The sequence below is a fragment of the Dermacentor andersoni genome, chromosome 3 (assembly GCF_023375885.2).
Source record: "Dermacentor andersoni chromosome 3, qqDerAnde1_hic_scaffold, whole genome shotgun sequence".
Taxonomy (NCBI): Eukaryota; Metazoa; Arthropoda; class Arachnida; order Ixodida; family Ixodidae; genus Dermacentor; species Dermacentor andersoni.
This window is the reverse complement of record NC_092816.1, coordinates 96,267,924-96,292,009: the sequence shown is the minus strand read 5'-3', so window position 1 is coordinate 96,292,009 and position 24,086 is coordinate 96,267,924. Positions and strand designations below refer to the sequence as shown.

General features: G+C 46.9%; 2 protein-coding genes across 5 annotated transcripts in view; one reads left to right on the top strand and one right to left on the bottom strand.

Annotated features, from left to right (window-relative positions):
• Window positions 1-19,824, top strand: part of LOC129387480 (uncharacterized) — a 51,341-nt gene extending 31,517 nt beyond the window's left edge. For all 4 annotated transcript variants that reach the window (XM_055076406.2, XM_055076404.2, XM_055076408.2 and 1 more), the window contains 4 exons: window positions 2,615-2,763; window positions 8,289-8,481; window positions 14,937-16,061; window positions 19,486-19,824. In XM_055076406.2, coding sequence (XP_054932381.1) covers window positions 2,615-2,763; window positions 8,289-8,481; window positions 14,937-16,061; window positions 19,486-19,625 — 1,607 coding nt within the window. In that variant the 3' untranslated portion in view covers window positions 19,626-19,824. The remainder of the gene's footprint in view (window positions 1-2,614; window positions 2,764-8,288; window positions 8,482-14,936; window positions 16,062-19,485) is intronic.
• A 3,431-nt stretch (window positions 19,825-23,255) lies between these two features.
• Window positions 23,256-24,086, bottom strand: part of IntS2 (integrator complex subunit 2) — a 59,359-nt gene continuing 58,528 nt past the window's right edge. Inside the window, exon 21 of the mRNA XM_050188821.3 lies at window positions 23,256-23,878. Coding sequence (XP_050044778.1) covers window positions 23,721-23,878 — 158 coding nt within the window. The 3' untranslated portion in view covers window positions 23,256-23,720. The remainder of the gene's footprint in view (window positions 23,879-24,086) is intronic.

Sequence of the window (24,086 nt, the reverse complement as noted above, 5' to 3'; positions counted from 1 at the left end):
AATACTTACACCGAGCGTTGCGTAGAGGAGTTGTCACCAGGTATGTCATTGATAAGCCCTTGTCCCGTAAACGCGTACACGGGGTTTTGTCGAAGTTAATACTGGCGCAAGCGGTTTGTCATGTTTGTACAAGTACCTTTACCTACGAACATACTTACGCGAAGTCGGCGTAAGTATGTTCGGTTCTACTGCCGGAACGCGTTGTCACCGGGAGTGCTGTCGATAAGTTCCTGTCCTACAGACGAGGACTTAGAACCTTTCCGACGCTAAAAACAGTACCGGCATTTGTCAAGCGGCCTTGCCTGTATCTAGACCTCATGCGTATCTGCTATTGAAAACGTGGCCACCGAGCCACTCCAGTTTTCGGGGCCTCGGTTCCTGACTACTGACGCAGATATATAGCTTCTAGTTTCTGTCCTTGGTTTCGTTCCAAAAACAATTCCGCTTTTTCTGTAGTGTACCTTGGATTCTGAAAGATAGAGACACTTCCCAGTTTCTCTATACAATGCTTTAATGGGAGACTCTCATGATGGTTACATCTACGTCTCTCTTGCCCATTTATAGATGTCATGAGCGATTGTTTCCTTTGCGGAAAAAATAAAATAGTGTGATCAGTGAGTCCCTGTAGTCGATCATATACCACATTATTAAAGAGTCAAACGTAAAAGGTACGCCGACTACAAACATTAATAGCAAGACGTTTTGGTACCCGTACGGGGGCCTCGTCGACAAACTTGAGACAATAGGTGCCGAAACATCTTGTTATTTTATTTGTTTGTGGTAGGCGCCCATATTACATTTGGCTATGATTAATCCCACACAGAGGAGTTTTCCTCAAACAATTGAACCATCTTCAAAGGAGAATTGGCACGTACGACTGCGAGAAACTGCCGGCACCGTTATATGTAACCAGCGAACAGCAATCTATTAGAAAAATCAAGGTTAGTCATATCAATGAGAAAAATTTTGTTAAATATCACCCACGCGCCGTTATCTTACGCCTACTGTGAGTCCGAATGAACTCGATAATCATCTGTAAACGGCATCAGCTTTTTAATCGCAGGTAACTTGTTAAATTAAAAGGAATATGATATGTTCCACACAGACGCGAGATTGGTATACTTACGCGCTCCGTATGAGCTATAACGCACGAGCGCGTGGCTAAGCGTTCTCCCAGTTTGGATAATAGCGCCGATTGGCGCCGTGTTCTCGACATAAAGAGAGATGGTTCCGCTGTTCTTGCTTCGAACATCACCCCTTCGTGCCTGATCTCGCCCTCTCTCCCAAGTTATCCCAGGCTTGAGGGAATATTTGTCCCGCGAAAATGGTCGCCGCAGGCGGGTGGTTCCCCTTGTGCGAGCTGTGCGTCATTTATGCTTCTGAAAGTGAGAGTTGTCGTCAGCTCATAATTTAACGTTTGCTTTATCACCCCTCGATGCGCCGTCACAGAGATTTCTGTAGTACTGCTCGACGCCTAATATACCATTTCTCTCTTTCTAAATGGAATCGCAATATAAACGTCGCTGCGAACTCGCTCTTTGTTATCTGCGGTATTTCACCGCACAGAAAGCGGCCGCCATCTATCCTGACCGTCTTCATCAGACCAAGTGTTGGCACATGAAACTCTGGGAGAGGGCGAGAGAAGGAGCGATTCGGGCCGTCCAGCAGGTCTCGGCGGCTCTTGAAGGACAAAGGCCGAGCGAAACCGACGGAACGTTGCCCCTCAGGGCGACCGACCGCGGGAGTAACACGCGCTGGAGTTGAGTAGAGACCACCCGCTGAGAAGACGTCAGGGCCCGCGTCACGGCGCCATTTGGTCATGGTGTCGTTCTGCAGGCGACTACATGAAGCTGTTTCTCTCTCTCTCGAAGCAAATGCATCGTAATTCTCTCCCGTTAAGTCAAGAACACCGCACTGGTTGGCGCCTCTATCCGACCTGGGAGCGCGCTTGGCAACGCGGTAGCGCGTTGTAGATCACATTGAGCGCGATAGTACACACTATCATTGAAGAGCAGTGTATGCACCTATGGAGGTCCTGCCCGTCATGTCTTCGGATGTCTGGGTTGCCCCCAGAGACAAAGAAGCCACGAAGGTGGCATTACGCCTTCTGCATTGCTACAGAGAGTAGTAATCCATGTCTAAAGAACTATGCCGCAGGTGCCTCTATGCAACCTCCGTCTCCCAATTTCCTGATTATTCTCACTTTGCGTATTTATACCATGCGCCTCCGTAATCACTGTCTGACTCATTCATTCCCTTAATAGTATCTTGAATTATAGCCTCTTTCTCTCTTTGTCTTTCTTTATTATTTAAGCCAAACTTCTTATCCAGATGTTCGTCTGACATTTATAGCGTCTGGCTTGTCCTTCTTCGCATCTGTTTTTATTACCACTAAGATAAAGTTACTATACCACCTAACCAACTGGCCCAACAATATTCAATTACGTTGTCTCGATTTCGCGTCCCGCCCCGTTCCTTCGAACTAAATTTACATTATTTAAATCTGTAGCCTTAGTATACCGCTTTCAACACCTTTCGCGTATACATAGTGCGTACACCCGAATTTCCTGTGTCAAAATCTTATTCACGGGATCTCAATCTCTCGTCGTTGCAGGTATCGGCAACGGCATCGGGATGTCTACGAACGACGTGATCATCGGCAAGTACTTCAAGCGATACCGTGGCTCGGGCAACGGCATCTACTACACGGGCGGCACATTGGCCGGGTTCGCTTTCCCACAGATACTGCACCTCCTGCTGCAGGTAAGGCGTTACTCGCGAGCCGAGGCCCACTTGCGCACAGTACGTCCTCTAGATTATGCCAGATGAAGGACAAGCGTACCTGTAAGCTCAAGGAATAGGTTGAAAGCCCGTTGTAAAACGTTAAAGTCCACCGCATAAAACAAATGCCCTATATTTTTCTCTATGACGCTCCGGTCACATGCCTCAAAACATTTGTTCGTGGTCCGTATATTGACACGTGACGCGTGTTGGTCATCTTGCATGCATCGGATGGACTTGTTCGAAGTTATCCTACAGCCCCTGAAAAATTAAATTTCAGATGTTAACCTTTCCAACTCCTATACATTCCTCTGTCCCCAGCCAATATTTCTGAAGCTTTTTAGGTTGGAGTGTGAATTGCATCGAATAAATTGTAAAAGCTTGAAGTGAACAGGGAATTAACCGAGTTTATTTGGCCTAGGTCATACATGTATACGTGACATTCCACTCTTTTCTGGAGCACCGACGAGTGAGGACTGCGGGACAAGAAAAAGGAGGACGTGAGCAGGGGCAATTCAAAGTGGGAGCACCTCAACGACGATATTTGTGTTCTCATCACTTGCGAGGACTCCATCTCTCTCTCGTGCCAACCCCTTTCTCTGTCGCGTTTTCTGGTCCCAAACAGCCGCCCGCTCTCATGTTGATGGCAAGGCCCAGCTTTGCCCTCCTTTGTTCAGACGCATCCTCATTCCTAGCAGTGCCTTCTGCCTGCTGGTGCATCACCCTGAAGAGTTGCAACATGCAGAGGGCTGTGTGACAAGGTCACCCAGATATGGTTTGAGTCCACTTTCTTGAAACTTCGATTGTTTGTGGCTTTTCTGTTCTTTGCCTTGGTTTTCTAAGTTCTTTTTATTTTTGAGATGTTTGAGTTTGTCAAACTGGACAACGAAAGGTTCTTTCCCACTAAAACATAGTTGACTTTAGGATTCTTGCCATCTTCTGGTTGTTCATTAATGTGCATACAGAGCGCAGCTTTGTTGAATGTCACATGGTGCTGTAATGAAAAGATGTGGTTGACAAAGCCTTGTTGCACCTCAAATTAGCTTGATTGATGTATGTTGAGAATCTTTTTTTTCTTTTTTTTTTACTTACCCTTCATTGTTTGCTAGCCTGACAGGCTCTCTTCGAACAGTTTTTTTTTTTTTTCAGGCATTGCTGTCTGAGAATTCAGCATCTTGCTGCATCCGGTGTTTGTGCTTTTAACTGGGATTGCTGCTTAGATGGCAACATTTTTTTCTACTTCGCCATTTTTTCCCTCTGAGCCTCTAGTCAACAAGTGGCCAATGCCACTCTAAATGCAGTGTGGAAATCCACGTAAGTGTGGTACACAATATCATTCCATATTTTTCTCTTGCCAGGCAAAGCCTTGTTCAAATGTTCAGGGGTGTAGAGAAGTGCAGATTTGCATGTGGTGTAGATTCTGGGATCGACATTGCAGCATGCATCTCTTCCTTAGTTTCACCACACGTGCGGGAGCATTTCAAAGACTATTTGTTTCTCCCTTGCATCCTGCTTCAAACCACTGTCACATTGTGCAACTTTTGCCATGTTTGTAAATATTTGGGAGATTCTAAAGTGCAGGGACCAGGAACAAATGTTAGAGTTTCCTTTTGCTTTCATTACTTCTTTCCCCCTTCTCTGTGAATGCATAGTTCTGCTTTTTGTTTTTGAACAGCTTCTGTATTGGCAAACATTGTACTAGGAACTTTTTTTTTTTTCTGAGAAGCATTTTTCCACTTGACCTGGTGAGGAATTTTGCTTTCTTGTGTTTGCATGGGTTTCTAGATACTGCATAATATATGTGCATGTTTCGTCAATGTACATACAATGAGATTCCCGTTTTTGTCGCAGTAAACAAGCATTGATGTACATACACGTGCATGTTCTTAGGGGGTTTCCGACGTATATTTTGTGTTCTTGTTCTGTAATTATGTTCCCCCTTCTTTTTCTTTGCCTCTCATTGTTGCACCTGCATCGCAGTGTCTGTGTACGCCTGTGAGAAAGACCTTTTCCATTGAGTTCTCGTCGGATTCCTGTATGTGTTTTCACGTGTAGTGGTTGCTCGGGTTTGCTTATATGTTGATTCGATACACCTCCAGCTTGACAGAAAGCTTTCGTAATGCGTCGGCACCACTCTTGACAGAGCCTTGCCTGGTATCAGTTCTCGTTTCTTGTGTGCACTCTATGTGTGCTGTGTGTTGTGTCCCTGCTGTGGCTTTGGAAATCAACAAAAGAGGAGTGGGTCTCAGCTGCGTGGGTCGGATTTGTTGGCCTCAATGTTTTCCATCGTGCTGGCGCGCGCAGTTGTTCTAGTTAAGTTAAAAAACTCTTGAACACGCCTGGGTGGCGGTGAAGCTTCTCTCTATGCAGCTGGAATAGTTTTTTTGCAAATAAAGTCCACCCTGGCTGCGCAGAAGGCAGCGTGTCGCATGACGAAAGAGAACAGTGTCTTTGAGCTGAGCACGCATGCAAGTCCACTGTTCTTTGTGTAGAGAGGTTGTAGCAAATGCCTTTTGGATTTCAGTGCGTACATAACTTTTCTGTAAACAGAAACATCTGTGGCCACTATGCCTCGGTTATCATTTGCTGTCTACTTCACCAACCTCAAATGTCCAGGCGCCGTCCTGCTCCTCGCCGTTCCTTTCTCTGCGTGTGCCGAGTCAAATTGCACAGCGGCGCGAGCCGCACGGTTGGTGTTTATGTATATTTTCTTGCGCTGTCACTTCGGTTAGTATACCACAGAATGCGCCGTCGAAGGACTCGTTCCGTGTGCCTGAAGTTGGCCGGCCTGCCCACAAGCACTGCGTGATGCAGCCGCCGAGCCACACAGGGCAATTCGTAACCACGCTTTTTTTTTTTCCTTTCGCTCGTCCCAATTTTTCGCAATTAAGCCTATAGACATTGACCTATACGCGTCGATGTCTAGCTCGAACAAGTCACTTACAGGTATGTTCATGGGCGTGTGACAGGCTCCTGTAGTACCTCCAATTTTCCCAGCATCCGCGGAGACGCATAGGGCAGCATGTAGACTTCGGACTCACATACTATACCTCCCTGATAGTCAAGCGACCCTCCGCCATCTTCCTTGGGAACGTCAGAAAGCTCCAACAATTGCGACATGAGACTACAGAATTCTGCAAGTCACTTTGGCGAAAACAAGCTGGAGTGGTTAATTTGGCAGCATGGATTAGAGATCGAATACCCATAGTTGTTTGTTTACAGACCTTTGAGGTTAAGAGGCAGCAGCAGGATTGGGCAGGTCACGTAATGCTTATAGAAGACAAACGGCGGTGTCCTAATAGAAATGGGCGTCGCGGGAAGGTATCGATGCTCAGTCGAGGACGGCAAAGGTGGCGCAATGTGGTTTTGAAGTTTGGCGAATAAGCTGAGTGGGCTGGGGCGAGAGTGGTATGTAATTGAAGATTGGCAGCTTAGTAGGCTGACGATCGGATGATCACGTACGCATGTCCACGACTGGTGTAAACATTTCACGGTATTTCTAAGGTCTTTCTAAGAAGATTTTAAGTAATATTTAAATATAGTCGTTTTGACATAAAAGGACGGTCCCTTCGGAGACATACCGCAAGTGGTGGCGACCATGAGGTGACGGGTGATACACGTTAATTAGTCGCCAATTAACACTTTTAATCTTTTATCAGCGCGTTCATCGTAATTGTGAAACTGAAGTGATCTCTCGGTTCAAGCAATATCAACCTTTGGATCTAGAAAATTGAGATTACCCCCGGAATTGTGGCACGACGAAATCAGAGGGCGCGAAACAGAAACTGGGAGGCTGCAGCGAGCGCAAAGACGCGCCACTCGAGGCGCCGCACTTTTACGTCACCCAGCAGCGGGCAGCCAGAGAGCGCTGGGCGCCATGCTCCTCAATGTCGCAGCGCGCTGGCTGCCCGCTTCCCCTTTCCAACTTGTGTTAGCGTAGCGGGCCGCAGAGAATTTCTCCTCCGGCCGTTTCCTCCGCCTTTCTCTTACACCAAAGTTTTTTTCTTTCTTTCTCTCTATCTCTGTACCAACGGATGAAAAGAGTTTAGATTGAGCGACGCGGTTCCCAGTGAAAATGTGTACATCTGGGTCGTGTGGTCTCCACTTGCAAATGATCGCTAAGCAGAAAAAGCGTTCTTTACAAACACCAATGAACGTTCCGCTTTAACCGGTTCCCACAGCGCTTGGAATCCGCAGACTTCGCCGTTTAATTGCGAGAGCAATTACAAAGACACTCAAAACGTAGTTCTGCTGTCACCGTCGCCGCCACCGTGAGCTTCCGTGTAAAGTCCAAAGGCGATAACACCGTCGACGCGCGCCCTACGCTGTATGTGCGAGTGAACGCGCGAAATATGCGAAAGCAGGCAGGAAGCGCACCGTCTCCCGTCGTGAGAGAGTCACCCAACGTCGCGACGCACTGGGAGGAGGGGAGAGAGGGGGCGGCGGTCTACTCCGGCTACAAAGGTCCATGTAGCAACTACGCGCGGTCACCCTGCCGTATGTTGAGAGCTTACTGCGTTGAGGGCAAAGTCTAGGTGCGTCTGCGACTCGTAGCTTTGTGCGTGCTGCGTGTTCTCGGCGCTCACTTTTCGTTCAAGCTATGACAGCACGAATGTCACTTCGCTCGATGCTGCTCCCGCGTTTCCTCAAGCCAGCGTTTTTACTGCGAGTTTCCGCTGTCACCGAGTCAGATGTGTTCATGTTTGCTTGTGCACGTGTGTTACCATGTTTGTTAATTTAGCTAGTGTGCCTATGTTCACAAGTTTATCCGGCCGATAAAACTACTATCCTTAGTTCGTATAGCCGTCCACTAATTTGCTATCGCAATCGACGCTTCGCCTTTCGTGCTAAACTGCGATTTCTTTCTTTATTTGCCATTGAAGTGCGGCACATAGCCAATGCCACATACCTGCAGTGACCCAAGTTCGGGTCAAAGTGGTTTAACTGAAGCGCGTCACATACGCAGAGTTACATATTCATCGACCCCGTTAATCTGACGGTTGTATTCGAACCTGGTTCTCCCAGCACAGCATTCCGATGCTCTACCCATTAGACCATGAACTACCCAGTGACTCAAGTTAGCGGAAAAGCCGTTAAGGACCCCGATATAGACACCAGTAAATGCCTGAAGTATCCCAAGAATGCCAATCGCATTAAAGAAAGTTTCGCGCAAATGCAAATTTCTTCTCACTCAACAGCTTACTACGTATCAACTCCTCGTTACCTTGGGTTTGAAGAAAATTCGTCTGGTGAGGTACCATGGTAAATGATGAAGCTGCGGTCACTAAGCAAGCCAAGGTGAAAGCGCAGAGACCTTGCGGAGCCCGTCCAGGTTCCTTAATTACACTCTAGTGCGAGCAAGTGCAGCCAAGAAACCCGTGTGGGTTCTGGAACGTCTGTGCGTCTTCACCCTGGCTTCGTAAGTCCCTAATAGAATAATCGGAACTAGTCAACCTGATCTCGTTCGACAAGTTCGCCTTCGTGTGGTCCCTCCCAATGCCGCGCAGGAGTACGGCTTCACGGGCGCCTTCCTCATCACCGGCGGTCTTATGCTCAACGCCCTCTCAGTGTGCATCATCTTCAAGACGCCACCCTGGGAGGCGCGCGCCAAGATCTCGCGCGCGACAGCTTCAGCTAACACATCCAGCGACGGAGAGCAGCGGCGAGGATCAGCAGCGAATCTGGAGCGTTCGACACAAGGTACACTCACGATTTTTTTTATTTCTGGTAAAACTAATAGCTTCCTTTGGCTTAACAGTGTTAAGGATCGGGCAGGTTGGTACTCCAAGATGTTACTTCGTAGCGCGGAAGCAAATGATGATGCAGATGAACATGTCATTTCGCTTCTGTCTCTTCTTTGTTTTCGCGCGACGAAGTTACAACTTTCTTTGGCTCTTTCGCCTTTTTTCACGGCAGCCGGGCCTTCACCGCCTACACAAAGGCACTGATGCAAAGTACACGTGTTTTCGCACAACTGAGTTGCGAAGTTTGTGACGCACGTGCTATCATGCGAGAGCGTTGGAGCGCCTGAAGGTTTACGCGTAACATAATGTGAGACAGTCATTGTAGAGAGGAAGAGGCGCTCTCGGGGAAGGGAACATAAAGAGGAAAGAAGAGAGAAATAAGTCTGTCGCGGTCAGAGCACACATATCCGAGAGCGGTAGGCAGGCTGCGTATTTACAGCTCAGAAGCCAGCCCCATGTCCTTCATATGCAACGCTCGGGAAGACAGTCCTCTTCTCCCGCCGCCCTCTCACCGTGTGGCGGAGGCGGGAGAGGAGGATAGCAACTAGTGGTTACCCACGCTGGCGCTCGGGTGGCTGGAGACACACATGACGAACGAACTTCTCTATACCCCCCTATACTACCGCTATAGATTTGCTGGTTATCGGCCTTGTTTCCTTCGAAATCATTGCAAGAAAGAAGAGAACTGTACATAAATACCCTCACTGCCACAGGTATACGCCTTCAAGCACATCAGTCTTTTATAAAGCGAACAGCTTTCTAGAAGCGCACGCCTGTTCGCTTATATTGACAGCATCCACGGTTTCTGCACTCTTTTAAAGCGCAGCGGCGCCCGTTCCTGCGGCGAGCGTCGGCGCCGTCGCTCGGCGTCATCGTAACCGAGCGAACGTGCGCAGCAACAGGATGAAAGAGCGAACGCGGACCGCGGATGAAAGACGGCGATAGCGAAGAGAGCTCGAGGAGGAAAGCGGGTGAGGAGGGTGCAGTGGAACCATGAGGCGGAAAGTGGAGCAGGAGCGTACGGCGAAAGCGTGAGAAGAAAAGCGGAGTACCGCGCCCGACGGGCTGTGCGGCGACGATGCCTACGAGATGGCGCCAAAGTAGCGCGATCTGTATGGAAATAAAGCACTGCATGAGCGGAGATCTGTCTGCGGCGGCTGCTGTGAATCGCTTCCAACGCGTCACGATTAGCAAGGCAGTCGGGACACATTTCGCTCCGTTTACAACGTGCCGCACGGTGCAGATTGTCCGCGCCAGCCAATATATCGCGAAATAAAAACACGTATAAAGCAGCGCTCAAATCTCGCATTAGGCAGTATCGTAATCGTCGGTGAATTTTTAATATTTCATAAAACTTCCACGTACTTTCTTGCCCCACTCTTCGGTTGTTGCTTCAAAAAGAAGAAAGAACTCGGCGTTTTCCCCTTCCATGCCATGCTCTGTTTTCTCCCTGTCAAAAAAATCCGGCCCACTTTTCCTTTCTCCATGAGGGAGCCTTCGGTTGATATTACTAAAAAAAAAATCTCAGAACTCCTTCCTCCTTTGATCAAACAAAATTAAGTTCTTTTCTTTTTCGGCCGCTGTATTGTGCGAATGAAATCTTATCGGGATTTTTTTGTCTCGGAACGACGGAGCCCCGCCTGAGCGCCAGATTTTAACAACTTTTATTTAGAAAGCGCCAGTTTTATTTCCCAGAGATTATCTCTACGAGAAAAATTTTCGGCAATTTCCGCTTTTCTTTCATTTGAGCGAAATGCTATGACCCATGTTTGCTTTCTTCTTTTCTTTTCCTTTTTTTTTTTTGTAATGAGAATGATGCGGTGGTCATCAACACAAAATATTGAGGTTGCTGCGTTATGAGGCGCATGCAAACGCCTCACGTACTAACGCATTGAATGAATTGTTGCTCTTAAAATATTACCACAAGCTTCGGCAAGCAGCAAGACAAAGACTGCAGCGATTAAACAGCCTGCGTAACTTCTACAGTATAGTATAAAGACGTTTACTCAACACAATAAAAATCTGAGATCCATAATTACTCCGCCACATTTGTACCAGGGAGCGGAAGAAGTGCACATTCCTTGATTTTCGTAACAGGAAACAATTTGATTACATGACGATTGCAAATGTGCTATATTGACGCTTTGCTTATGATTCAAAATTGTTTGCTGCATTCACAGAGTTTAAATCTTTTAATTGACGGGAGTTACCAAATTACCCGAACTCGCATTGCCGTTTCACACGCATACATGCGCCGATCGTGACGGCTAAGACTAATATTTACGAGGACGCTTAGTTGATGAGTCGCTTTACACCTAGCATAAAAAAATTGTGAAGTTGACAGCTAGCGTCAGCTTATGTCAGTCTGTAAGACAATATTGGCGCACGCTAGAACACAGACAAGGGCGGCAACAGTCTGCTGTGATGAAAACAAAATAAAATAAATTAAAAAGTGTTTTCGTGACAATTTTTAGTGTTTCAAGCAGACGTGTTTTAGTAGCAAAATTTTTTGTCGCATACAAAAATTCGAGGAAAGGTGTCTTGGGACAAGGAACCGAACACGAACTTATGGCCATTTAGCAACATAGCAGAGTTCTTTCTCTTCGCAGATACTTCGTTACAGGGTGTAAGAGCCATCGTTTCGAATACGTGTTCATTTTTCGAAAGATAACTATCAGAAGAAGTTGAATCCTTAAATGAAATACGAGTCGAATAGCAAAGCGCATTCAATTCGTATTCGGATAAATTTCGAACATTCGCACATATGCGTTGTCCGAATGCCAATATTCCATCGAGATATAAAACAATAGAACAACGTAAAATGTATTTTAATCTCATACTTACGTCATTTCTCTTTCTTTCGTTCATCATGCTCAAGCGTGGCTACAGTAAGGTTTTGCAGTAAGAGCTAGCCCTGTTGAACTCATGTGCTAAAGTCAGACGCCCTGTCACTGCTTAGGCCACACACTCGCATTCTGAGAGGTTCTTGTGCCTGGACGTGTCCACAGCAGCGTAAAATTTGTTGGCCCGCCCTTGATAAAATTCTAGCACTTACAGGCGACATTCTTATACTTGCGCAGTTTTTAGACGCGACCGAAAACCGCCAGGGCTTTTATCTATAAACAGGGACAGAGTCTACAGATCACTTCGATGCTTGCGAACGAAAATCCCAGAAATGTGCCAGCCTTATACTTTACAAAACCTTCGTGCCAAATGACTGGTGGACTACATGACTATATACTGACTTCGGTTGGTGTCCCCAGTCCGTTTTACAGCAGCAGCCAAATCCGGAGCCGTTTTCAATTTAAGAGGCACGCTATATAACAGCTCTCGTTCACACTACCAGAGCATATAATATGGGGCCGAGGCCTTACGGAGCCGCCATCTGTCGGAAGCGCCTCCCTTGCGTAGTATTAGGGATCACGCGGCGCGCTCCTCATAGGTTTCGCTTACGGCGCTCAATAAAAACACCACGCGGCAGCCCTCCTGGACCTTTCTGTAAGTACTCTCAAAACGAGGGAAGTTTTTTACTGTCAAAACAATAATATTGGGCAAACTGAAGCACAGAGTCGTTTACAGACACTATCTGTTTACCGAATACGTATACAGTGAACGCCACTGAGCGCGGTCGCCGCGATGGAGTCTCCCGAACCGCATTCTTGCGTGAAAGGTAGGCAAACGCTGAGAAAAAATCATGTGAAATATGTTCTTATAGTGGACTGTATGCATAACCGAATGGAGCATAGCAGAATGAAGCCTCAATGCAGCGATCGCACGGGTTCGCAGCGACCGTCTGCGCGTCTCCATGTATGTCCGCGCACAATGTTTTGCTTTCGCTGTGAGCGCGTTTTCGCACCGTGCCGTGAGCTTTAGGCCGCAGCGTATGAGCATTTGACAGCACACTAGCAACCATTGTTGCGTGAACGCTATCACAACTGTTCAAAAATAATTTCGGTATAGAGACTCCGACGCCTACGGCGACTGTGATGTGCCGTTACGACGATTGAACCTTCTATTTTTGTCGTCTAAATTCTTGGACATTTCAGTATTATTTCTCAAGTCGCGTCGCACTGTATGTTCTTCTCAGCGTGCGATTTCCCTCTGCTTCTTTTTCGTAAGCTAGTACATTAATTCATAACACAAACATGACCATATGTCATGCCTTTTTTTAATGTTCCGTTCCAGTGAACTTGCCAGTATCTAGCATCAACAAGTTCATGGACCAAACCGTCATGACATTAGCCGGGCAGCGGGTGCAGGAGAGTTTCTCAGTACGCGTTTTCTTCTGCTCACCGAACATCGCAGTCCCGGCGCCGTAGCAGAAATATTCCTTGCGTCTGTGCTTGCTGCATACCCTAGTTGCAGCCGATGGCTGTCTGCCAGTTCTAAGCTTCGCGAGCCAAGCTTCACGCAGCTTGTCCTGCGGCTACGTGTGAATAAGGCCGACACCGGGCTCCGTTGCGTGCGTCAGGCACTGCGGCACCGAGCAGTAGCCTACCATGCTGCACGCCTCCAAAGGTAGCCACTACCTGTTAGAGTACTTTCAAATGTTGTCAAGCCAACACCCAAGGCGGTAGAGCCTCACCACTTAATCAGAACCACAGCGCAGCTGGGACCTTAAACTTTCGTTTTCAGCTCGCTTCGGCGCTTCCGAAGCAGCCGACGTGGCCGCTGTGTCCATGTGATCCTTCATGCCACGTCACGCCGACGGTGGCGCCAGCTTTTCCAGTGGTGGAGCTCGCCCCGATACCTCGGTCGAACGCCTATCGCCTTTTCAGAACGAGAGCGAGCGACAACGTTTACGAGGGCTTGGCCGCAACGCTGCTAAAAAACATGTCTCTGAGCGTGGTTGAAGGAACAAGCTTCAGAACTCTACCCTTATCATATGCAGCTTGCCGAAGCAGCGTGACGGCAGCACAAGACTTGGAAGGCACCCTGGCCAAATATCCCACAGTGCACGCACTGTGAAAATCTATTTCGCGGACTGAGCAAGCCGAATGCTTTTCGAGGGCACCTTTTCAACTTATGAATTAAATTGCTCTTTCTGCGAGTGACGTCGTTTTTTTTTTCCATGCACCAGTGGAGTGCAAAGTACTCTCAAGAAAGATTTATATATTTGAAAAGCAAGTATGCTCCGTTTATGGAGTCACATTCACGCCTTTCGTATACTCTTCGTTTTTTTTTCTCGTTTTTTTTTCTACAGTACAGCTTAGCTGAATATTTCACAGCGCTCGAAAACGACCATCCAAAGATCTAGTAAGTTGCAACGCATATGAACATGTAACTAAGAAAATAATTAAATCCTGGGGTTTTCGTGCCAAGACCATGAACAAGTAGCATCACAAGGTTAAGACCTGATGATCGATGGTGCCTTCATCGAAACAAAACGACAACAAAGGGGTGCGCGGAAATTAGGAGAGTGAGAGACCTGTGTCGGTTCTGCGGCCGCGATGCGAGCCTGCGGAGCAGTTGCGCATGCGCAAAGGGCCACGCCCGTAGTGGGTGCCAATGAGCAGTGCCAATGTCCCAACGAATAATAATATCGAAAATAAGCCTCTACACATCGCTAGTCAGACACGCGCACTTACACCTCCCAAGTATTGTCTGGCTGAAACTTCGGTAATAATCGGAAGAGCTGGAGCACGACGTTAAATGTTCAGTACTGATACTTGTTACAGTCCAAAAGATTTATGTGTTGTCTGTGTGCGTCTGCCCCGCCTGAAAGTTGCTTCTTTCGGAGAATTCGTCTTGGGAACTGACTTTAAGTAGTGCCGTATTGTCCTTTCCTTATTCTATTTTCTTTTTTTGCTCTTCTTTCCTTTTCTTTCTTTTTGTAAAATCTATTTTTTTTTCCAAGGTTGAAGACTGGGCGTGTTGGTATAGCATATTAGAGGTCCAATCCAACCTCTCATATCAATCCAACCTCTAATGCCAAGACGTCCAGTCTTCAACCTTGGCAAGTTTCGTCTCCACTTCAATGGGTTCTTTTAATTGCCTTTCTGTTCACCCTACCCGGTGGTGTGTTTCTCCTCTGTGTGTCTCGTCAAAATGTTGGGCAATCCAACATCTAATATCTACTTTCTATTATCTATTTTACCCCTCGCCACTTTTCCCCAACACAGGGTATAGCCAACCGGTCTGAGAACTGGCTAACCTCCCTGACTTTCCGTCTACACCAGCTTCCTCCTCCTCGTGGTCTGTCCAGAACCAGCGTATGGAGCGTCACGACATGGCCTATCGATTGCCAGAATTGCGGCGTCGTGGACGCATGATTAGCTGAGTCGCCCAAAGTAAAAAACGCGTGCGGACAGCACACACGTATGCTTTGTTTGCGCGCATGTGTTACGTGTACACTTAAACGTAGATATATGCAGCGGCTGCAGCAGCTGCCTCCCTTCTTTTCCGTTACAGTGGCGACGATTGATGGTACCTACAAGGCCGTCATCGAAGCCGGCACGTCCGCCAACGACGAACACAACGGCAACAAGTCCAGGGACGTGCGACTGAAACCTTCGCTGAAGTGCACGTCGATTTTGCAAAGCAGCGAGGATTTCGGCTCTTACGTGAACGTGTCTTTACCCGACAACCAAGCGGCCATCGTCGGAGTGTGTACCCGCGAAACCTCCGACGGACGTGCTCCAGCTGCCGCAAACAGCACGGCGACAACGCGCGAGCTTCCTCCCTGTCCTAAACCCATACAGTTCGGGCGCATTTCTTTCCGCTTCCTCAAGAGGAAACAAAGCGGCGGCGGCGACGCTCCGTACTCGCGCTTGGACGGCGCCTACAAGATTCAAGATGGCGAAGTTGGTAGCACCGGCAACCACGGTGGTGCCGTCGCACCACCGTGGTCTGTGTCCGAGCCGGAAGTCAAGATTCAATATAGCGAAGTTGGTAGCACCGGCAACAATAGTGGCGTCGCACCACCGTGGTCCGTGTCCGAGCCGGAAGTCATGATCGCCAACGGATGTCCCGAAGCCGTCGCCGTCGACGCCGCGGTCAAAGGACTCTGTCGCCAGACGTCGGTCCGTCAAGACGCTCTGGAGGCAAGCGGCAATGCCGGGGGCTCGTCGTACTGGAGCTTCCTTCGGGCGCCCGTCTTCTACATGGTGGCCGTGACGTGCGCCTTCTCGGTCTACACGCTTCTGGTTCTGATGATCCTCGTCGACTTCGCGATCGAAAAGGGCTTCACGCGCCGCGACGGCGCAGTGTTTCTCTCGGTGTCCGCCATCGGCGACGCCTGCGCCCGTCTCGTGGCCGGCGCGCTGTCGGACCGGGCCTTCTGTGACCGGCGCGTGCTGATAAGCGCCAGCGCGATGCTCACGGGCGCGCTGTGCGTCGCGATGCCCAGCATGCGACCCGACCGCTATGCGGTGGCGGTGCTCATGTGCGCGTTGCTGGGCAGCACCAACGGCACTGTGGCCGTGCTGTTCGTGCCCGTGCTCGCCGACCAGCTGGGAGTGGAGAACTTGGGACTTTCGTCAGGCATCACCCGGTTCGGGATGGGTCTCGCTTACATGGCGTGCCCCAAGATCACCGGTAAGCGTGCAGCAGTATATATACGGTTTATGGAACACTAATTTTCCTCCATACAGCAATTGACAACTCTAGAAACTGCTACTTGAGCTGGCAACACTGTACAAATAAACAAAGATGGCTACGCGGCAGCCAGGTTCACGGCGGCTCTTTCGCTTGTTGCGGTGGTCGTATTTCTCTTCTGCGGCGTCGAATCGAGGTGTCTCGTGGAAGCAGAAAGAGGCCTTGCTGCCGATCACCTAATTTTGATCAGTCTCAAAGATATGAGCGACGAAATTGCGGAAATAGTCGTGCTGTGCGCGCAAACGTCCGGCCTGCCCAGCGAGCCGCATCAGATTATATTAAACACAGAGCTTTTCAAACGGGCCTGAGATTCGAAAAAGAAAGGAAGTGTTTATGCGTTGCTGGCCTCCGAAAGGTGCAAGCACTTGTTCGCGTGGTAGCTCCACTGCCACAGGTACAATACCTGACTGCTTTCGACCTTCATAATCAACTCCGCACAGCTACTCGTGTTGCAGTATACCACATATAGCATCCCCCAATGTATAGGCAGCAACGTCTGTCGTGCTTTCAGAAGCTAAATACAGATGTTCTGCACGGATAGAACAAGGCTAAAAACAGTAAAGTTATCTGCTCAATGTGTATTGGGATAAAAACAAGAGTTCCGTTTGTGAGTCTGGGTGCACCTTTTTTTTTAATAATTAGCTGATACACAGCCGACACCTGCCGCCTGTAGAAGTTCTCAACCCCGATGAAACGTGAATAACAACCAACTGAACCATGTTGAATTTCCTCCAACAGGTTTCTGAAATTTGGCGAGGCTTTTCTTTTGGCAAAGTGAGTTATCAGTGTAAATACATGACTTAGAAATGAATTGAACCAGATGTAACGGAAATTAACTCTGTGCACAGTGTCAGAAAGCAAAGTAGTGGCGCTGTGCGCACGCAGGTCGAATGCTTCAAAGTTGGAAGAGCGCTGTTTGCATTTGCTTCGAAATTTCTTGCGAGCAAATACTTTGGCAACTCACCGAGTTGAATGTGAACACAGCACCTTCTGCTTGTACTGCTATAGACTAAAGCATAATATGAAAACGATATGTCGCTTCGCGGCATAACATGTGTCTTGACCAACTTCGGACCTTCCGAGGCAGTTACAATTCCTGCTACCGTGCCTGCCGACAAAAGTATATTAGCGAGAATATTCCTGCTGCTTAAAGCAGTAGTACCACTAAACCTGGGGCAGAAGACTATGAACGAACAAAAACCAAATGAAGCTTAGGCGTACATCACTATAATTTATCAAAGCGTATGCCTAAACAAAGTACACTCTGCCGTTTGAAACGCCAGCAAGATATCTAAATTAAACAAAAGGAAAGCAATGTTCTACTCGCAGGGAATAAAGAAGTCGATACGAGTGAAGTGTATTGATACTGGTATAGTGGTTTTTGGAAGTTACCGCAAGAAAACATGGAACTTGAAGAAAGGGACAACACGAAGCGGTACTGGCAACTAATGATTTAATGAAACAAACGCTGAGCTTATATAGATCAGACACACGCGTGCACCCAAAAAGCAACGTAAAAACCAATAAATACACACAGCGACCTTAAACAAGGGTGCGACACAAAAACTAAGATAAATGCAAACAGTCTTAGGCACCAAACACGTGTGTATCACATGGAAAGAAACAAAAGTTATTTCTGAGAAACCACAACTAACAGCGAGCTAAGGCAATTACCATCCTTAAAGCGTCGCATGGCCACTTGCCTCTGCAATCGCCCTTTCCAGCTGGCCACTTTTCTCTGCCGATTATCTCAGTCTTTGAAAAAAAAAAAAAAAGGTGAGCAGCCCAAGCAACTACGGCAATAAATAGCCAAGTTCGACCCTCCAGCAGCCCCCAAGGAACGCTCATGCTCACGCAAGCAAATGTTAACGCACCTACCGGTTTGCCCAATGTAATGTCTGCCGCATTTTAGTGGAATTTTATATATGACACATGTCGTGCAAGGCACATTCGAATTTATAAGCTTGATTTCACAGGAGGCCAAGCCCGTGCTTCCTCTTTCCACGATGCTGCACAACTTTGAAGCTTGGCGTTCCTTTCATTAAATCATCAGTTGTCAGTACCACTTCGGGTTGTCCCTTTCTTCAAGTCCCATGTTTTCTTGCGCTAACTTCCCAAGATCATGGAATAACCAACTGGCCGACACCCACACTCTCCTATGTTGCGGGTATAGTATCAGTCACCCGTTTCCAACGCGCAAGTTTCTTATCCAAGTTGCTCTCCGATGCGCATCATCTGCTTCCTAGAAATGATGAAATCATACACTGCCATCTTTCCACTGCGATGATATGCGTAATAGTACACAACAAAAGTCTTTCAACATCGGTCTTTTTTCATTTTCGGGCTTGTGCGCGGCGGCATCACGACGATTTGAGAACTACGAGGCATTCAGCGCATGCTAATGTTACTGTATAGGCTCCATCCCTAGAGGGAGCTAGTACAGTAACTATAGCGCATGATAGGACACCCTCTTTCGCTTCAAATCTGAAACTGGATCGACTGTTTCTGTGCGCGGCCGCTAGGTAGCGCGCATTTACTTGGAGTCGCCAACAGTAGCTCAGTAGAATATGGTTGGTCACTATTATCAACAAGAGCTCCGTGTCCTCTCTGATTAAACTCTAGGCCACAAGATAGCGCTATCAGCACTGTTGCCGAGACTGTGTGGAGCTGGCGCAGACAACCTTCATAGGTGCGCATATGAAGGGTGCTACCGTCCACCTTTCGAGTTAACTGTATTTCCACAATGGCCAACACGCTTACTGATATGCTAAAGCTCGCTGACTCCCGCGAAAGCATTTTTTTCATGATAATTTCGAAGGAGTTTTTGGTTCACATAGACTAATTTCTAACAGCAGAATACAACTATAAGACTTCATCAAGGTAAACACGACATAAGGCCAGCCCATTGCAGTGTGTTCCTTCGTACAGTGATGTGCACAGAAGTTTCATTGTGCTCGAAATATCGTGGCTCGCACACACACCATGCATCAGAGGCATTAGATTCCCAGTTTCATGGCTGTGTGTTATACATTGTGTTGTGGTCCTTGATCCCGCTATTCTATCTTGAGGTACGAAATGAAGCCGAGGGGGAAAAGAAAGATAGTTGGTCTCCCACAGTAACTTGCTGTTTTTTTGTTTTTTTTGTGGGTACAAAACTGTTGCATGAAGGCATGAAAACCAATTTTAACACATCAAGGTCAGCCTAAAGCATCATTTCAGCCATCAAATATTTTTTCCGACAAGTATGGAAGTGCTTCAGTAATATTTGCTTTATTACCAAGTGTTCTCTTTAAAAATGGCTGTACCGTCATCAGCAGGACTGGATGCACAATTTCTTTGCGCACGTTTTTCTTCTCTTCCTCAGGTTACTACAAGGACGAAATCGGGTCATACGATGGACTACTTCACATGATCAGCATTGGCTCTTTCTTGGTGTGCGTAATGTGGACAACGGACTTCATTTACAGACATCTCAAAAGATGCCGGACGAATAGTGCATCTTGACATAGCATGCTTGACGTGATAATACCATAGACATTTGCTGATCACATAGCATTTGCTGTGCAGACAGTGGGTTGTGCCTTGAAAATCCTGACCTTTCTTGTGTACAATACAAAATGTCAGTGCAGGATCCTTCTAAGATGCCCTTTTTTAAATAAATGTTTAAGAAAAAAATAGAGTGCTGTACTGCAATTAATCACCAGATTCCTGTACGTGATTCCTTGCTTTTTCTCATGCGGCATGTGGCTGTACACCCTTTGCAATTTCAAAGCTGCCTTTGCAAACAACCATTACACGAAGCCATGTTTAGTTAAATATCCACGAATTTCAGGAAGCCAGACAGGTTTATGACATGATGAACAAAAGAAAGGGCGATAACGCATATCACAGGCACTTGGAAGCAACCATAAAGACATTATGCAATTTGCAATGCCACTTATACTATCAATACAAAACACAAGCGTGTAAAATCACCACCAAATTGGTGTTGACCATGGAGTGACGGGTAGTATGTGGCAATCAGTTATTAAGAAAAATCTATTCTCTTTCAAACTTATAATTTGACTGGGCTCATCGTAATTAGGAAATTACATGCTGTATAAGCTTTTGGGTTCGAAAGAATGCGATTACCTGCGGAACTGTGGCACAACGAATCTCATCTATCAGAGTGCGTGAAACCGAAACTGGGAGGCTGGAGAAAGTGAAGCCGCGCCCCTCGAAGTGACGTTCTGCTTACGTAACCCAGTGGCGGGCATCCAGCGAGCTGTAGCTCTGTGCTCTTTGTTGTCGCAGCGCGCTGGCTGACGCAAGCAGAACGTCACTTCGAAGGACGCGGCTTTACGTCCGCTGCAGCCTCCCAGGTTCAGTTTCATGCACTCTGATAGATGAGATTCGTTGTGCCACAGTTCCGCAGGTAATCACATGTGTTCTACAGCGAAGCTGTATATGGCGAGGTCGCCGTGTATTTTTATATGGCTAAAACCCCCATAAGTAAGCAAAAAATGCATTGGCTCAAAGCCTCGTAGGCAGAGACCACAAGCACTCAGCAAAGTGAAGCAAACAGTGCTTATGCATTCTTTCTAATCACGTATACAACATAGAGAACAGCATGTCAAAAACTGTCATCAATGGCTTATACCCTCATAAGGAATGGCTCATACCCCCCTAAGCAAGCAAGAAATGCAATGGCTCAAAGCCCCGTTAGTTTCAATTCGTTTGTGAACCGCACGTGGACTCACGAGCTGGAGGCGTTGCCATATGCGCAAAGGACAAAATGTATGTATATTTCTCCTCTAAACTCGCAAGAGGAAAATGCCAGCAGCTGTGCGGGTGGATGTCTGTGCCATATAAATGAAAGACGAAATTGTGATATCTACTGTGCATATATCTCCAGGCACATTGAAGTGTGATACTGAGAAGTTCATGACCACGCACTTTGCGTGGGTTAGTCGTAATGACCTGCGATCATCGTTGGATACCAAACCGCAACTTTGTTCGTTTAATTTAGATGAAGCAGCGGTGGTTATAGGCAAAAGTTGCGGGGGTCGCCAACGGCAATTCGTCACGAAAATCTCGCCCTTGACATGTTCTTACCTGTATACCACATATATATCAGGGACCTGGAGTAAGGTCACGCGTACGGGCTGGACTTAGGGCTGTGTGCGTAAAGCGGAGCTTGGGTCTGCGGGCGAACAGCAGGCAATTATCGCGCACGCCTGCCAACTTCGCGCGTGCGCTTGTTTGGAAGGTGCAGCGCAAGCTTGTGCGCAGATTTTGCACAGCAAATTCTAGATGAACAGAGTCGCAGAGTCTATGCCGCGTGCGCGTTATCGGCACTTCGCGACAACGCGCGACACGTCGAGCTGCACGACGGGAGAATGCGAAACTCACCAGCGGTTGCGACTATCACGAAATTTAAAGTATACATATTTTGTTAAGTACAATTACACACTGACAAAAAAAAAAAAAGTCTGCAAACAAACTTCCTGCTGTGGTGGCTTTCACAAAATTATTTATTTACAGTGCAGCATCTGGATCATTGGCAATTCTGCACTGCAAAAGCCTATAATTCTTCACTGCTTCATCATTTTACTTCTCTGCTCAAGCAAGGTAAGCGACGGTGACATAAAACATCGATCTTGGGGAATGTCTCGAGGCACTACGGACATTACGGTCGACATTACGGAGAGTGGAGACTGTCCAGACCTCCCGAGGTGCATGCAGCCAAGCAGACGATGCGAGCGGCGGACCAGTGGCGAACTGCGCTGGAGTCGCCTGGCGGGCACAGTCAAGCGCAGACTCTGGCATAACCTTCACTCATTTGCTGTTTTGTGTGCTTGTATCTGTATGGAGGAGATATCTGAAGCGGCAAATTTGAAGACCAACAAATGTGCTTTCCGACGAGACCAAGATAGCGGCGCTCAGAGGCGCCGTTCTGGAGACACTGTGGCTTGAAAAACGCTCTTCTTTCGCAATTTCTGCGAAATTTTTCGCCACCTTAGCTGATACAACAAATTTTAGGGCACTTCTACGTAGTTTTCAGTGATGATATTTTGGAATCAAATAAAAAAAGAGTTATAGAAACTGATAATGTGATTTTCAATGAAATCGATTTTTTGGCCATTTTTCATGATGCAAAAGCAGCGTCCCCCCTTAAGACACAGCGTAGTGAGCACCAGCACACTTGGAAGAGCAAATACAATTGAGAAGCAACAAACTATTTTATTGCGATAGCAATTATATGGACACTCCAGACGAATTTTCACTGTCGCCGTGGGTTACATTTAACGTTCAGGTCTCTGATAAGATCATGCGCAATCTCGGAGGCCATGGAAGGCTCGACAAGCTCAGATGGCTGGTAGATTCAAGTGCGCTGTCTTCCCGCATGTTTACTGTTGGAGGTTGCCTAATGTCAAGCTTCGATGAAGCAAGAGGCAGCATGAAGCATTCATTCCCCTCTGTTCGTGCTCTTCATCACACCAGCATTGTGCCAGCAAATGTTCGCAGTATCGAGTAAAACACTATGCTTCTTAAATTAATTAGAAAGCAAATATTTACTACAATTTATATGGCAATATAACAATGATCTTTACTTCATAGTTGTTTAATACTTTCTCATCGTTATTAGTGCTTTGCCACTTTAGGTGAAACTGCAACTGTTTGAGTAACTGAGCTATTGTCAATTTCACTTGCTTAAGGAACTTTTTTGAACAAGCTTGCTTAAAGCAAGTGTCCCTTTTGCATCCTTTCACCATCAAAATACAATATACAACGGAAGGTACGGAGCCCGATGAGCAAAACATTTTCAAACAAAATAATTTTTTGTAGAACTTTATGCAACATTCGTAAAGCCTTAACACAGGCGGTGCCAATATTTGTAAGCTTGACCAAAAATTCAGGTGGTGGCACGCATGCTAATGAAAAACACAAATGCAAGACCAGGCAGAGGCACGGAGTGTGCCGCAGACTCTTTGTTAACACTTGAAGTGACATTTAATGACAATGCTGCATATCACTAGCACATTATTGAAATGATAAAGGTGTTAAAGAAATGTTGAGGCAATGAAGACATACACCACACCTTAGGCACATCAAAACTTTGCAAAATATGTGACAAAAAGAAACAACACAAAATCGAACACTCCATTTCTTTAATGATATAAATTAGGCAACATGCCAAACATAATTCACAAGGCGGCTTTAAGAGCGACAGTGGGCAACAACTACATCAGGAGAAATGAACATGACTAAAGTAAAAAAAAAATTACTACACGAGTTCTTGCCCACACAAAGTGGAGTCCTATATACAATAGCCGCGTAAAAAGAATGTGATGTTGTTAGACAATGATGTGATCCACAGTAAATATCACATACCCCTTAGACCAGTTAAAAAAGAGCGTGCCTACCTTGGGTGGGTCCTATGGGAAATGCCTGCATTCTGAGACGCATGTCCCTCAACAATGTATACAATGTTCGCAGCCAGTTCAGTAAGTTGGATGAATGCTCCCATTAGGCCTGTACAAAGCAGGAGGCACATTGGTGATCCCAGCAACCACACAACATGCAACTGCACCAAACAATTCGACCACTGTAGCCGGTCTAGTAGATAGTCCGGTTGAGCACTGCATTGTCACACAAGTCTGCAAAGGACTTCTGGATTGCACTGCAGAGGGCGCTGTTGCTCGGAACACGACCTTCAAGAACCTCCTTCTCATCTACGTTAACTGCTGACTTCTCCAGCTGATTGGCTGAAAAACCTGCATCAAGGAATGAACCAAAACTAATCACAAGTCGAATGAAAGTGAAAGAGAAGTGCACAGAAACCTCATTAAATCTGCTAGAAAAAAATATAAAGAAAAGAAAGAGAACGGCAGAACGTGCTTTCCGTGTCAAAAGCAGTAGTTGTTTAGTGAAATTGACGAAGTATTCCTGGCAGTTTAGTATCACATGATGCTATGTTCTTTG